This window comes from Phascolarctos cinereus, unplaced genomic scaffold (assembly GCF_003287225.1).
Source record: "Phascolarctos cinereus isolate Bilbo 61053 unplaced genomic scaffold, phaCin_HiC Scaffold_1;HRSCAF=81, whole genome shotgun sequence".
NCBI classification, from domain to species: domain Eukaryota; kingdom Metazoa; phylum Chordata; class Mammalia; order Diprotodontia; family Phascolarctidae; genus Phascolarctos; species Phascolarctos cinereus.
The window spans coordinates 64,527,007-64,543,387 of NW_027555514.1; the positions used below are offsets into that span (position 1 = coordinate 64,527,007).

At 38.1% G+C, this 16,381-nt stretch overlaps 1 protein-coding gene across 2 annotated transcripts in view; it reads left to right on the plus strand.

The window, feature by feature from the left end:
- PDSS1 (decaprenyl diphosphate synthase subunit 1) overlaps positions 1 to 16,381 on the plus strand; it is a 40,238-nt gene that overhangs the window by 5,548 nt on the left and 18,309 nt on the right. The window contains exons 2-7 of one of the 2 annotated variants that reach the window (XM_020990333.2): positions 2,271 to 2,332; positions 3,165 to 3,285; positions 5,028 to 5,158; positions 9,142 to 9,202; positions 15,090 to 15,201; positions 15,305 to 15,414. In XM_020990333.2, the coding sequence (XP_020845992.1) occupies positions 2,271 to 2,332; positions 3,165 to 3,285; positions 5,028 to 5,158; positions 9,142 to 9,202; positions 15,090 to 15,201; positions 15,305 to 15,414 (597 nt within the window). Of the gene's footprint in view, positions 1 to 2,270; positions 2,333 to 3,164; positions 3,286 to 5,027; positions 5,159 to 9,141; positions 9,203 to 9,396; positions 9,539 to 15,089; positions 15,202 to 15,304; positions 15,415 to 16,381 lie in introns of both variants that reach the window. The other variant, XM_020990332.2, reaches the window with a different exon arrangement.

A 16,381-nucleotide genomic window follows, 5' to 3' on the forward strand; every position in this document is an offset into this window, starting at 1 on the left:
GGGGGAAGATTGATGAGAAGGTGAAGGATGGGGCAGGAAGGGAATGGATGGGAAAGGGCAGTTTTTGTGCCTTAGGGTTCAGTATCTCCAAAGTGGACCACTTTCTATCATGATAAGGTCTAAGGTGTGACCAGTGGCTGGAATGGAGTTGGCAGGTATAGAATATCAAAGAAAGTAAGAAGAGGGTATGAGAAGAGCCAGTGACATAATTATGGATCTCTGAGGGGGAAGAAGCAAAGTAACATGCTAATTTGGTTTGATTTGCCTCTTAATGAATGAATGCATGCATAGAGAGTACTAAGCTTAAGAGTCAGGAACTGAAGTGAACAAGCATTGATTTTTACTCTGAAATTGTTGTTGATGTTCAGTCATTCAGAAGTTTGTCTTCTTGACTCCATTTGGGGTGTTCTTGGCAGAGATGTTGGAGTGGTTTGCCATTTCTTTCTCCGGCTCATTTCACAGATGAGGAAATTGAGGCAAACAGGGTTAAGTGACTTTTCCAGAGTCACAAAGATAGTAAGTGTCTGAGGCCAGATTTGAACTGAGGAAGGCAAGTCTTCCTGATTCCAGGTCCCTCTGTACCCACCTAGCTGCCCTACTCTGAAATACTCAAGTTCAAATTTATCCTATTTTTCCTGCCTATAAATTACCTTATAAGATTTCTGGCTTGTAATGGTTCAGGTGGTTTTAAAAATCTAGTTGTCAGGAAATAGCTTAAATATATAGAGGAGGATGTGTTCTGGTCATGGTCTTGTTACCTAGGATGTTTATTGCATCAATCAATCAGCAAATATTTATTAAGCACCTATTATGTGCCAGGCACTGTGCATCTGAATAAATTGCAGAGCCTGCAATTTTCAGTTCTCGTACCTATGCAAATTTCCCTTCTCTGTGATTATAACTTATGCTTCTTTGTTGTTTTTGTTTGTTTATTTGGGTTATTTGCAGTGTTCCCAAACCCTATTCTATTAGATCTTTGTCTACTTCTCATAGGTAGTTATGCTTTACTCTGCGCCTCCAAGCTGTTTCCTGTTTCTCGTAGTTCTCGTAACACTTAAAGCCGACACGCATCTTAGAGATCATCTAGTTTAACCACAACCCCACCCCTCATTTTACAAAAGAGGCAAAGTGACTTGCCTCCAGTCCCCCAGGTAGTAAGCAGTAGAACTGGTATTTGAACAAAGATCTTACGGTTTTTCAGTTAGTCCAGTGCCTTACTAATCTCCTTTCTAGTAGAAGCATGATGTGACTTGTGCCCTCTTGGGAATTATGCTCCCAGGTTTATCAAGAAGTTCATCTGAATTGGTTTTAATGCCCTTCTTTGTCATCGATAGAGCATTTCCCTGTGTTTGGTAATAGAAAAACTCTCATGGGCTTTGTAGGCAACAGGAGAAAATAAATAATTATAAATCAATAATTTTTTAAGATCCAAGTAGGTGTGGGATAAATCATTTAAAAAACCAGTATGGGTTTATGAAGACAAACCGTGCTTTACCTAGCTTCTGTGTCAAAGTGTTAATCCTTGTAAAAGGAGAACAAGACAAACCTCAGCTTCAGCCTTTATTTTTTCTTGATGGGCTCACAGTTTGGTTGGTTGGTTAGGACTTAGAGAGAGGTGATAATAGAAGAGAGACAGGGGAGAATCTGGGTACGTAGAGGGCAATCAGATATTCATAGGATCATACATTTGGAGCTAGAAGGAAAATTACTTGCTGAAGATCACAGAGAATCAGGATTGAAATCAGGCCCTTGGATTTCAAGTCCAGCGTGCCTTCCACTGTGTTAATGGTGGTGATAGTGATGTACCCTACTCTAGAAACCCATAATTTATACATTTGAAAGGTTTTGTTTCAATTTAAAAGTTTCTTATGGGCAAGAGAGTTAAAAAATATAGTCCCTGTGCAAAAATAGAATCTATTGTTAAAATGTATTTTTTTATTTTATTAGTGTGGAGAGCTCCCCATGTAGAAACTCTCTCAATCAATACACTTTAATAACTCATCCAATTTATAGACTAACAATTTTTCAGTACTGTTTCTTTTTAAGTTACAAATTATTGTGTAGTATCACCTAAGCAGTTTACTAAAGTTTATTGTTATGGGACTGAATCTAATTTTAAGTGGGAGGAAATTCACTCCAGAATTGTCATTTTCCTAAAGTTTACAGTCCAACTAAATGAGAGAACTTAGAAGGAAGAACTTTTATTTAATAAGAATTACAGGGCTTCCGCGTTAACATTTTTTTCCTTCAGCTTGTCTTTTCTTTTATAGATGCTTCATTTCAGTCTGGTGAGGTGTTTAGTATCCTGTCCAAATAGGCACAGTATATCACGGTAAGTTTTATAATCCCTTTAAACACTGGGCAGCTAAAATTGTTGAGTTGCATAAACAATCTGTTTATTCAAAATAACCTAGGAATAGACATTTCTGTTTAACTGTTTAATGGGAATATTCTGTTTAACTGAGAGTCATCATGTATGAGGGAGGTTGGAAAGTTAGTGATGTCCATCCTTTTAGTGCTAAAAAGTACATTTTAGTTCCCCAGTGTCCTGGTCACCCAGTGGACAATTAGTTCACTTGACTATTTTGTTTGTGAGGTGGAGAAAGTGAGGTAATAGGGATGATAGGAGAGGCAGCTTCCTGCAAGCCTGGATTTGTTCCAGAAGATCTGGTGGACTGGATGCCTTAACCTTAGCACTGCGTGGCTATCCATTAGAATGGACCTATAAACCATACCTGCCATAAAACTACTTAAAAATTTCATCCTTTAAGCTTTCAAAAGCACTTTTGTGTTTTATAGTGCCTACGGGTCATCTTTATGAATATCCATTTGATGTATATTGCAATCCCAAAATTTTGTGTTTTGATTCTGCAGAACTAGAAGTTATTCTGTAGAAGTAAAGATTAAAGCTTCTGTTTTTGGAAACAGATTAAGAGATTTTTTTTTCCAGATAGGTAAATGTGAGGCCTTATCTCCAACATAATGAGTTTGTATCCTCTAAGGTTACAATATTAAGTTTTTTATGATCTATAATGACCTCCTTTGTATCTTTTAATTTGCATGTGCATATCATGACTTGAGTTTTCTTTTACTGAAAAATAATGCCATCGTAATGAATGAAATAGAGTCTTGCCTTTTCTTGTTTCCATCACTACTTTCCCCAGGTTTCATCACACAACTCAGGCAGTGGGCTGCTATAGTGAAACACAGAGTGGTGAAAAATACACAGACCCTTTTAAGCTTGGTCGGAGAGACCTGACTGATTTATACGAAGATATTAAAAAGGTAAGATGGTAGTATAAAATGAATTATAAAAGCAAATTGGCACAACAATGCAGGTTCATTGAAATTAATAGAGATTAGTAGCAGTTATCTTATTATCAGGTGGGGGGGGTTTGTTTGTTTTAAGGTAATTTTTTCTCAAAAATAAATATTTTAGAGCATCATATGAAAGGCGCTGTGGACTGGCTTCCAAAGCCCTCCATAATCTGGCCTCACCCTATATATCCACCCCACCCCCTAACATGAAACATCTGATCCAACCCCAGTATCTACAGGCCCCTTTCACAAAGTGTCTAATTCCTTCTCTGTCCTTCTCTTCGCTGTTCTCCTCCCCTGGGATATTCAGTCTTTTCCTCTTTTTCTTATCTAAGTCTTATTCTATTCATCCTTCAAGGCCAGCACAAGATGAAGTCTCCCAACAGACCTTTTCTTAGTATTCCAGCTTACACTGCTACGTCCTTTCTTAATTCATACTGCACTTAAAGTGAGTGTTAATTGTTTTTTGTCTGTCTTAGCTCCTTATGTCATCCACTCTAAGGTTACTTACCATCTACTCTGTATTTATCTTGTAGGTTATCATATTTTTGAGGCAGGTAGGTGGTGCAGTGGATAGAGCACCAGGCCTAGAGTCAGGAAGACTGGATCCAAATGTGGTCTCATGCCCTTACTAGCTGTGTAACCCTGGGCAAATCACTTAACTCCTGTCTGCCTCAGTTTCTTCCTCTCTAAAATGGGAATAATAATACCACCTGCCTCCTAGGGTTGTTATAAGGATTGAGTGAGATAATAATCGTAAAGGCCTTAGCATAGTGCCTGGCACATAGTAAGCACTGTATAAGCGTTAACTGTAATAATAACAGTTGTTGCTATGTGTTCACTCCTTTTAGAATGTAAGCTCTTTGAGGGCAGGGACTTTTTTTTTTGAGGCAATTGGGGTTAAGTGACTTGCCCAGGGTCACATAGCTAAGTAGGGACTTTTCTTGATTTTTCTTTGTGACCTCAGTCCTTTACACACGGTAATTACTTAATGCCTATTAACTGGTTAATTTAGATCAAGGACTGTCTTGATCTTCTTTCACTTTGCCCTAGATTTGGTATTTGTGGTGAGTGGGAATTAAGAAGTGAAAATGACACCAGGCTGTGAACCTGAGTGACTTTGAGGATGGTGGTACCCTCACAGTGATAGGGAAGTTTGGAAGAGGCGTAGGGTTGGAGGGAAAGGAAAACTTCTCTCTTGGAAGTGAGTTGGAGATGTCTGTGGAGTATTGAGTTCAGAATGTTAGACAGTTGATAATGTGGCTCAGGAGAGAGACCAGGGCTGCATAGATAGATCTGGGAATAATATTTATATCTACAGAAGCCAATGAGATTACCAACAAGGGGATTATAGAGAGAAAGGGTAGCCCAGAACAAAGTTATCAGTGTATCTGCAGTTAGTGTGATAGAAACCAGTGGCCTGACTCCAAAGGGTGGAAGATGAGCCAGCTTTCTGTCCATCACACTACTATAAGTGATAGCATATATTTACACAGAATTTTACCTACACCAAGCCTCCAAAGTAGGCAAAATCATGCAAGCGTGATTTTTTTTCCCATTTTACAGATGAGGAAAATGAGGTTCAGAGAGGTGCCCTGACTGCCATTCCCCCCACCCCAAATCATGTAGTGAGTAAATGCCAGGAAGGCTTCTGCTATTTTGGCTTTCTTTGTGTTCTTTCTAGCAGTGAAATAAGCCCTTTATTTCAGGAATTATTGGTATCTACAACAGAACTTAAGGAAATGTGTGAATACTACTTTGATGGCAGAGGAAAAGCTTTTCGACCAATTGTCGTGGTGCTAATGGCCCGAGCTTGCAATGTTCATCATAATAATTGCCGGTGAGTTATGTTCCTCAGAATGCTTTATTAATGAATCCTCCATAAGGAATCTGTTCTCAGTACCTAGCAGAAGGCCTGGAATAGATCAGGTGGCTTATGATTACTTGTCTGTTTGTTCTGAGTCTGGAGAAGTCCTCCAACTTAACGCCCCGTGGGTACTTCCTAGGCATCTGTAAATGCTAAGTGATCAACAGTTGAGGAGCAACTTTTTCATCAGTCAGATGGGTTCTCAGTTGACATGTTAAGGTCCCCTGAAAACCCAAAGCTTGTTGGTAATTGGCATGAAGAGCCAGAAACGAGCTCCTTCCTCTTAACCTGGCAGAACCACTTCTTCAGCAGTAGTTTGATATCTGCAGGCCAGGAAAAGCTTGTAGCTGCAAGAAATGCTTGTAGGGGCAACTTTAGCAGCTAAAGAAAGAGAACTTCCAGGGCGCACATGCTGCTGTAGTCATTACACAGATGGAAGGTCAGCTTAACAGTTGTAAAGGTTGCTTATTGTGAACTAGTGAAATAGCATCAGTATACAGCTAACTGATGGTAAGTACCTTGCCATGGCCGTTCAGAATGTTAAACATTTAACAAAGAAATGCAAACTGTAGGAGAAAATAGTCATGAAATAAAGAAAAATGTTTTGGGCTACTTGGTTCCTAAAGTTTACTGTTTTAATAATAATAATATTTTTTTAGAGGGACTTTCCATATCTTTGGTCATATTTTTTAAATTACTCTAAGAGTACCAAAAGAAATAATGCTTTGCAAATCTAAAGCCCAGGTAAATTTTTAGTTGTTATTTTCCTTCATTTCCTTCATTGAAGAGACATTGAAAGGAAACACTATCATTGAATCCCTCTGATTAGACATTCTTTGAATTTGCCTTATTGGTCACTTTTTGCAGATTGTTGTTTGCAAAAAATATAGGTGGCTGTGGAAGAATTAAAATGGAAAATACCCATTGGTTCCTTAGAATCAAGTGACTATGATAACATTGAGTCTGCTTTATTTTAGCATTTCCATTTTTTGTTATAAAAGTTTTGAACACTGGAGCTATCTGGAGGTCAGGCCATATCAAGTCCATCAAAAAACCTTAGAAAAGTAGAAAAGGTTGAAACTGTGTTGAGTACCATCCAGATGACTTTAGGACCTAGCTTGCTTCTTTGTATGCTGAGCTCTTTCTGCCTCACCTTTGTTGGGAAAAACACTTCCGCTCCAGGCCTTGCCACCTAAAGTAGCAAGAGGCTTCCAGCCAGGCCATTTGGAGCCCTATTACTGACAGGAGCTTGCGGAGGGAGCCAGAGCTGCTAGCTTGGTGGTTGCTGGAGCATTTCCTTAAGAGGAAGAACTATGTGGGTCCCCCAGAAGCTTGTTAGTATCTTATGTGTACATATAGCAGATGGGCTGCTACATGGGGTTTTGGTTTTTTGTTGGGGTGGTGGGAGATTATAGCAATATCGAGTGCCACCATTTGTTTAGCACTTGAGTGGTCAAAATACAGTCTCTTTTGCTTACCCAGAAGTGCTTCCTTGCCTTATTTAATATACTGTGTTAGGTAGGTCACAGGATAATGGTGATCTCTGAGAAAGAGTTTTATAAAAAATAATGGCAAATGCAAATGGGAGCAGAAGCAGGAAAGTACTGTTGTCTACAAGCTGCCACTTTTTCTGATTCAGCTTCAGTTTTGTATTTTTTTACATTTTGTCCAAATGTGTGGTTTCATTGGCTTGGGGCATTCCCAGTGTACAGCCTCCCTCCACAGGCACAGCAGCTGGTGATCTGCAACTCATGATCTTAGAGCATTATCTGGTGCACTGCGAATTAAGTGACTTGTCCATGGCCACACAGTCAGGTCTTCCTGACCCGAAGGCCAACCTTTTATACCATACTCACTTGCAGTATTATTCTAGAGGGGGAAATTATCCACAGAAGCAACTAAGCATCTAAAGAGCCTTTTTCATAGAGCTCCAAGGTGCTTTGTAGACCGTCTGGGCCAAGGTTCTTCCCCTGAGGCCCACTGACCCCCACAGTCTGTGGATGGATCTCAGGGGGCCTGTGAACTTGGAGGGAGAAAACACAACATTTTTATTTCCATTACCTGAAATTTAGCATTTCTTTCCATTACATAAAGCCCCTCTCCTTGGAGTCCATAGCCATTGGGCCTCCACTCAGACAGCCACAGCACCCACTGGCCTCAGAAACCAAGCCACACTTGACATGGTGGCCCTGGAGGGAGACAACCTTAGAAAAGGCGTTCAGAGCATCCTTGTAAGAGGTTGCTGCTTTAACACCGGGAAAGTATGAGGACCTCCAGTGTCTCAGGGCACACTGCCATTTCCCTACTGCTTCCCACCAGGAAGTCCCAGGCTGCTGACATAGACAACTAGTGGGAATGGAGGTGGCACTCAGCCTGTGAATGCATGAGAAAGGCTGGAGACCTTAACAGTTGTTTTAAAGTAAGTTTGACTACTAACCAGTAGGCAGTTTGGCTGTCTGTTTACTAGACCAAAATTAGGTTAACAAAATAGTCTGGTAAATGAGCTTTGATATTTAAAACACCTGTAAAAGTCTGTGCCTTTCCCATTGCATTCAACTGAAATGATCAGAGGATTTGGAGCTGGAAGAGGTCTGACTGATCATCAAGGCCAGGGGTTCTTAAAACCTGGGCTCTATGAATTAAAAACAACAACAACAACGATGTAGTTGGTTTCCTTTGTAATCCTGCGTGTTTTATTTTATGTACTTGAAAAAAACATTATTCTCAAAAGGGTACATCCATTGGCTTCACTAAATTATCAAAGGGGACCATGACAAAAAATAGGTTAAGAACTCCTGATCTCCCTCATTTTGCAGATAAGGAGACCAAGTGCCATTACGATTGAGTGACTTTCCCAGGTTCACATAACAAAATTGGGATTTGAACAGAGATGTTTCCCTAATAGAGTATCCCCTAATGTGATATCTTGCTATACCAGGAAGAGTCCAATGGACTGAAAATAGACACAAGAGATTTAGCGTCTTAGGTTCTTAAGATAACGTCTGTCACTGACTCACCGAGGGACCCTACAAAAACAAATTCTGTGGCCTGTTTGGGTCTCCATTTTCCTACCAAGAAAATGGTTTTATGAGGTAATTTGCCTACCCCATTGGGGTCGAACTAATGTGATATGGAAGGACTAAGAGCTATTATACATATGAAATAATAAATTATAAGCAGTGCCTTACACAGATGGCTGTTGATCTCATCATTGAATTCCTGGCTTAAAGGAAATGACATGGCATGAGCGGGTGTTTTTGACCTAAGGTCCCTATGTAATATAATAATAAGATGCTGCTTATTTACCTTTTGTTACATATCGATCAGTTCCTATGAATTCCTTGATGATTTTAAATTCCATTCTTGTTTATGGAAATTTAAGTATTTTATTACTTCTAGTCCTCAGTTAAGTTCAAATGTTTGATGTTTCTTCACATGTCTTAGGATTAGGAGTTTTAGAAAAAAAGACATTGATTTGGTATTCTTGTTTTTCTCCTCTAGGAATATGATAACACTTTGCTTTTGTAGTCTATAAGCACCTTATAATTTGTAGCTTTGAAGAGGCTGGCATGTCAGAATCTTAATTTTGCAGTTATAAAATTTGACTGGTAGTTTCCTACTTAGTTTCATTTGTTTAAAAATTGAGCAGAAGAACTGATTGTGTGAGATAATAGTAAATATTATAGTACTTTGAAATGCTTCCTGTTAAAATGGCAAAATTCCTATTTTTATGGGGGTCATGCAAGAAAATCAATGGTCAGAATTTTGTATTCACTGATGTATTCATTCTTTAACATTTGTTCTGCTTTTCCCTATCCCCTTGAAACTTAACTACCATGGACTCATCTTCTTTTAGCCAATGCATTGTTATACATTAAAAATAATTGATGGGTTAATGGGCAGACTTCTAAGATAAATTATGCTAACACTACTCAGATGCATTTTTTTCTTATTAGGGGAAAGGAGCTAAACTACAGTGGTACCACCACTAAGCAGAGTAGCCATTTAAAAAAAAATGTAAGTAAGCAAGTCTTTTTTTTCTTAACAGGTTCTTCCAAGTAAAGAAAAGGCAATTTAGGGAATATAGGCTGAGTCTCTTTAAGACAGAGAAAATTCTGTCTTAGATCAGAGCATCATATTTTCACAAGATGATTGCTTTGGCAGTAATATATGGAGTATATTCTAAAAAAGCATTGCTTTCCATTAATTAGTGATATGCAAGCAAGTCAGCGTACCATAGCCTTAATTGCAGAAATGATCCACACCGCTAGTCTGGTTCATGATGACATTATTGATGATGCAAGCTCTCGAAGAGGAAAAGACACAGTTAATCAGATCTGGGGTGAAAAGAAGGTATGTTTGTAGCTCTTTTAACAGAGTTAAGTGGTAATTGGATTATACTCATCTTTTAGATTTGCCTAATTTAAGAATTTTTTTTAAAACTGACGTAGTATTCATGTTGAGATATGTTATTTTGAAAGTAACTTTGTAAATCTTAAAGTGCCATAGAAATATGAATTGTATGAATTGTTGGATACCACAACAGATATTTGGTTCATCAGAAAAAGCTATATAATAAATCACTTAGATCACTCTAATTTGGGGGGGGAGTTCAAAATTCTCAGTTAAAAGGAATGCAAAAAAATATGTGTTTGATATCCTGTTTGTGGCTCAATTTTGAAAAGGCTAGTGTGCTATTATGAGTGGAGGGCTGGCATTGGAGTCAAGATCTGGATACAGGTCCTGCCTCTGACACATACTGGTTGTATGACCTTGGTTAAGTCACTTAAACTCTTAGTTGCCCCTAGAAAACTCACTAATGCTACAAGTTATAAAAGTTTCCACACCAGGAGTTATGTACTGAACCCATCAGAAGTCTATACCCAAAAAAGTCTACTGTAAACATTTTGTCTTTTAAAATAATGGACATGTAGGGTTTAGATTTTTTTTTTTTAGTATAAACATGTATGCATGCTCTTAAAACAGATTCATCATCAATCTATCAAAGTAAAAGGCTCATAAGATTTCTTGGGAGTGTATAAAATGAGGTTGTTTTTCCTTTGTAAATGTCTATCAGAGGAGACTGAGAGAAAGTATAAAGAATGAGAATCAAGAGTCCTAAAATAATTTTGAAAATGAGTTTTCGACACTTCTGACCCTTTGCATTGGGCAGCTAGTGATGCAGTGAATAGAGCGCTGGGCCTGGAGTTGGGAAGACCTGACTTTGAATCTTGTCTCAGACACACTGGGCAAGTCAGTTAATCACTGTCTACCTTAGTTTCCTCAGCAGTTAAATGAGGAGCATAATAGGAACCTACCTGAAGATTGTTGTGAGGATCAAATGAGATAATGTCTGTAAAGTGCCTAGCACATCAGCTTTGAACATATTAAATACTTGATATTCTCTTTCCCTTCTTCTCCTTTCCTTCCCTTCCCTCCTCGCATTTCCATTCAATGAAAATTTTAGTACGCATGATATCTAGTGCACTGTGCTAGGTGCTGAAATTACAAAGAAATATAACAGATGATACTCTGAAAGAAGCTAGTATTTAAAAAGATGTATGAAAAGAATTATGATACAGAATCATATAAGATAAGCAGAAATGGGGGAGGCAGGCAAAATGCTATATGAAACTAGAATTAGAGATTGCTTTCAGCTGGGGGAAGGTCAGGGTAGCTTTCGTGAGAGAAATGATATCTAAGTTAGACCTGGAAGGGAATGAGGTACTTCAGCAGATGTGAAAAGGAAAAGAAGCCATTGGGGTTAGTGTGAGTAAACACATGGAGATGAAAAACTAAAGACCAGAATGGGAGGGCAAACATAAAGGGGAGTGTTAGGAACTAAAGTTGGAAAGGGGAGGTAGGTCAGCCTGATTGAGGACTTCAAACTGTTCAGAATAAGGAGTTTAGAAGTATACTCAGTAGATATAGAAAGATGGGATTTAGAGTTGGAAAGAAACTTAGAAACAAAATAATAAGTCGCCTTCTATTTCCTCTGCCTTCTCCCCCCACCAAATAGTGCAGATGAGAAAAATGAAGCTCAGAAAGATTAAGTGACTTGTCCGAGGTCAGCTAATAAGTTTCAGAGGTAAGATTTGAACCCAGTTCTTGTAATTCTAAATCCATGGCTCTTTAGACTATACCACTCTTCCTCTCCATAGATTACGGGAGGTCCCAAAAGGATTTTGAGTTGAGATCTGTTGGTAGAGGGAGTTCCTTACATCGATGAAATCATGTTCCCTTCAGTATTAGTCACCTATGTTCACATTCCACAATTGATCCATTTTTCAACCATTGGACATGTGAGTTGTTTCTAGTTTTTTTGCTGATATAAATGAAACATTGTGATATAAATCAACGTTGTGAAATTTTTTGTGTAGATTAATCCTAATAGATTACTAGATCAAAAAGTATGATCAGTTTTGTCACTACAGTACTGTGAGATTTACAATGTCCCTAAAATCACATTATACCTTTGCATAAAACCAGTATTGAAAATTGCCCTTTTGGAGTTTGTGAGGCTTGGTAGTGGTGCTATTGAGAGATCCCAAAGTGGTCTCTTGCCCCAAAGGATGGTGGATAGCTCACTAGTACCAGCATCTAGCTGTAGCTTCCATTTACAAGTTCTAGAATATTGATAGCTCTCTGAGATAGCTCGTATCCTTGCTCCTCTTTTAATCATAACTCTAGTGAAAATTGCACCAGGATTAAAACAGCTCTGATGATTCACTTCAAACTCATCAAATCGGCAAAGTTAAAAAAAAATGGAAGCAATGTAGGAAGGAATCTGGAAAGACAGGCACACTAATACATTACATTATTGGTGGACCAGCTATTCTGGAAACGGATTTGGAACTAGGCAAAAAAAATTAAATGTTCATATCCTTTTGTAGAGGCTGACTGCAACCCCCAAGGACAAAGACAGAAAGAAAAGTACTATATATTACAAATATTAATAGCTATTCTTTTTGTGGTAGCAAATAACTGGAAGCGAGTGCCCATTGTCTGGGAAAAAGCTAAGTAAACTGTGATGCATTAATCTAATGGGCTATTTCACAACGTGAAATGGTAGTGAGGAATTCAAAGGGAACTAAGAAGATTTCTAAGAACGGATTCAAAGTGGAGTAAGCAAAACTTAGGAAACCAGTATGTACAGTAAAGACAGCAATGTAGAAGAGATGAAGAAATTCAGCTTGCTCCTTTTGTTGGAGAGGCAGAGGACCCTGAGTTTGGAATGCATCGAAAGACTCACTGGATTAGGGTGGGAAGTGGTGTGTTCAGATAGCGTTCTAATGCAAAGATAAAAGGCATCAATAAAACCCACTGGGATCCTGGAGACTTTGAGTGCAGCCACTAACTGTGAGGGCCTTAAGATGTCTTTTAACTTCTTCAACTCTTCATTACCTTCATCTACAACTCCAGGGGTTTGACTAGATGATTTCTAGTGTCTCCTTGAGCTTTGAAATGCTACGATGTCCCTTTGAATTCTCTTTGATTCTGTAATAACAACTCACATTCCTCTACAACCTTAAGGTTTTATATAGCATTTTTCTCCCTCCAACTCTGTGTGGGTAGACCAAGGGTGTCAGAGGCGCCCCAGTTGCAGGCACAACATTTCTCATGTGTGTCTGGAACCAGATTAAAATGACATTGGTAAATGTTGAACAAAGTAATAAAAATACAATAAAACATAGGTAGTTATCACATTTTAAAACTTAATAGGAAGACCACACGGTTCTTTTTCTACAGTTTAGTGGCCTCTAGTTCTATTTAAGTTTGACACCACTGGTCTACATCAGTAAGAGCAGGGTCATTATCTTCGAAAGCTGCATATTAACATTATCTGTGTTCTTTTGTATTTATAATTGTTTTGTTAAATATTTCCGAGTTATATTTTAATCTGGTGCAGGCTGCACTGGGACTGTGCTGGCCCCATGTTTGACACTTCTGGTATAGACCATGTAAACTGTCTTGTTTCGATTTTACAAATGAACAAACTGAGTTTTTGAGAGAAGAAATAACTTGCCCGTATTTATGTGGTTGGCAAAGCCTGGATTTAACTTAGGTTTCACATCTGCCTCCACCTCCTGTAGCTTTCCAAGTGTCAGAGATTTATCAATCGATGAGTATTTTTATTAAATGACTACCATGTCCCAGCCATTGTGCAATATAAACTCAAGAGCTATAAGTACAAAGAATGTAACTTATCACCTAACAGAGGAAAAATAAAACTATGTCTACATAAAAATAAAGCAATTGAAAGCAGGATAACTTGGGATGAAAAGATATTTATTAAATGCTTGCTATGTGCCAGGCATAGTGCTGAATATGCAGATATTAAAAAGAGAGTGGTGGTTCCTGTCTTGAAGAAGCTTTTAATAGAAGATAACAATCTAGGGGAGCGGTGACCAGGGAAAGGAGAGAAAGAACAATCAGATCATTAGTTAATGTTTTTTCCAAAAGTTAATGGTACTTCTGGTTATGGCAGGTGGGTCATGGCAAGATGACATGGGTAGATGATTGGACAGTATGTAGGGGTGAAGCATTGATTAGGTTCTGCCCATAGATATAGTGAGCTGAGAAGACTAGTTTGCACTCACACAGGTGCCAGTCAACTGGAGTAAGAACTCTAAAGATGAGTGCATGAACTTTCTCAGGGATTGGGGGCTTAGATTCTGGAGGTCAAAAAGTTTAGGGCACCGTTCTCCATGATTTGGCCAAACTTCCTGAAATACTCAAGACACACTCTTCTGGGCAGTGCTAATCACTCAGTGCCTAGTTCTTCATTATCAGATTCCCCTGATGAGCATGATACAGTATAATTGTAGAAATCACATTTTCCTTTATAACACTTAATTCGAGTCATGCCATGCTAAACTGATTTTAGGCAAACATCCTAATCTCCTTAATTGGAAATGGGAGATACCTTGGGCTTTTTCAAGGTTTGGGAGAAATACCCTGGTAACAGTAATACATGTTTCAGTAGATAACATTATGTTACTTCTATAACCTTTGGAAGGAGGGAGAGAGTAAGCAGTACCTTAGGGTGATTATGCATAGTATTAAATATGTTAAATTAATTTGTTTTTTATTTGATTGTAACACTAAACTGCCTTTTTTATATTCTCATAATGTGCTACCATGTAGCATGGTTACCTACTCACTGCTTCTAAAAACTTAAAGGGGATGTGTTATCATAGTTCATTTAGTACATATAGGAGCACAATAGTCCTCTAGAAATAAGCACATTTTCTTACTGCGGAAAGTATTTGGAAAGTATTTTTTATGCCAGTAGAGGGCGGGTGTGTGGGAGATTCATGTTTTGGTAAGGACAGTGATTTCATTGGTGTAAGAAATTATCTGGATGTAAACTCTCCTTACTGATGAAGCTCAGAGTCTCTGTAATTTAGAGTCTTGGTTGTTTGGGTGTCTGAAAAGTTATGTAACTTGCCTCTAGTCACATAACCTATAAGTACGAAAGGCTGGACTTCATCCCAGGTCTTCCTAATGATGCCGTCCCTCTCAATGTGCCATGCTGCCTTTCTATTTGTGTGTGTGTGTGTGTGTGTGTGTGTGTGTGTGTGTGTGTGTGTGTGTGTAGATGCTAGTGGTTGTTCTGATCACCAAGAAATATGAGAATTCCAGAATTCTCAAAGTGCATTGAAAAATGGAAGTGAAGAACCTTTTGCAGGAAACTGACAACTTGTCATAACATTAAGAATGATGGGAGTAATCCTATATTTTAGGGAGAGGTAAAACTTAAGGGTCTGGAATTGTCTTGTAGAAAATGAATTTTCATTCTCAGGTAAAGTATGTGATCTAATGGGATGATATAGTTTCTTTTGGCCTTCGTTTCTATGATACTTAATTGTAAAATAGTTTTACTTTTTTCTTTTTTTTTAAGGCTGTTCTTGCTGGTGATTTTATTCTTTCTGCAGCTTCTGTAGCTTTGGCACGAATTGGAAATACAACCATCATTTCTGTTTTAACACAGGTCATTGAAGACTTGGTGCGTGGTAGGTTGTTTTTAATTTTCTTTTTTAAAAGTTACTTTTTGTTGTTTATAATTTAGCAAAACAATAAAAGCCCAATCAGAATGAGCCCTTCACATCTTTTCAGGTGAATTTCTTCAACTTGGGTCAAAAGAAAATGAGAATGAGAGATTTGCTCACTACATTGAAAAGACCTTTAAGAAGACTGCAAGTCTCCTAGCCAACAGTTGTAAAGCAGTATGTACGTTCTGTCTTTTTGTCAAGTTAACAGAAGTTTCATCTCTGAGTCTTTGATACTTCTGGAAACAAATTCAAAAGAGAACCTTAAAATAGTACCCTACACCTTAAAAACTTACTCATCAAGACTTTTATCCCAAGCTTTGTTGTTTCCAGTTTTTCTATCTTTTTTCTATAGACACTGACTTCCATTCTATTCTTGAGCAACAAAAAGTTCTCTAAATTAATCTGTCAGCTTGCTAAGCATTTAAATAGCTAACATTCTTTTGAACTGCTTGAAATAGTTGGACTACAGACACTTCTGGTTTCACTGCTTTAAAAAATCTGTGAAGCTCCTGGCTTACTTTTTTATAAAATTCATATAGTTTTACAAAACCCCCATTTCCTCCCCAAAGTAAACAAAGAGTCCAACTCCAGTGCCTCATGTAGAGAAGACCCTGAGTTCTTGAAGGTTATGCCATGGATTGCAAGCTCTGAAATTGGCTACTGTGATGAAAAGGTTTTTTAGTACAGGCCTATAAACCATGTATGCCCTATAAAGATCAGTCATGTTAAAACATAGAGGAGAACATGCTAAGAAATAGTTTTTACACCACATATAAAGATTAACTACTAGCATTTGAAATGTGAGATCTTTGTCCAATGACTAATGAATTGACACGCTACTAGAACAATGATACCATTTCAGTATCTATCACTCCACAAGAAATATATTGGTTGCTGGGATGGGATGAGAACCTTGGGTAAATTGGTCATTTTTAGAATTTATTATATAGAAGGAGAAGATAGCTGAGCATAGTCTAGTCTAACATGGCTGTAAATTTTAGGAAATCAGATTTCAAAGAAAGAATAGGTAAGATCCTAGGGCCTAAAAAATTCTAGAAAATCATTATAGGAGCATTGCATTTAAGAGTTAAATGCTGAAGATACAAGAGAAAACATTCCAATGAAAAGGAGGAGTTGTGTA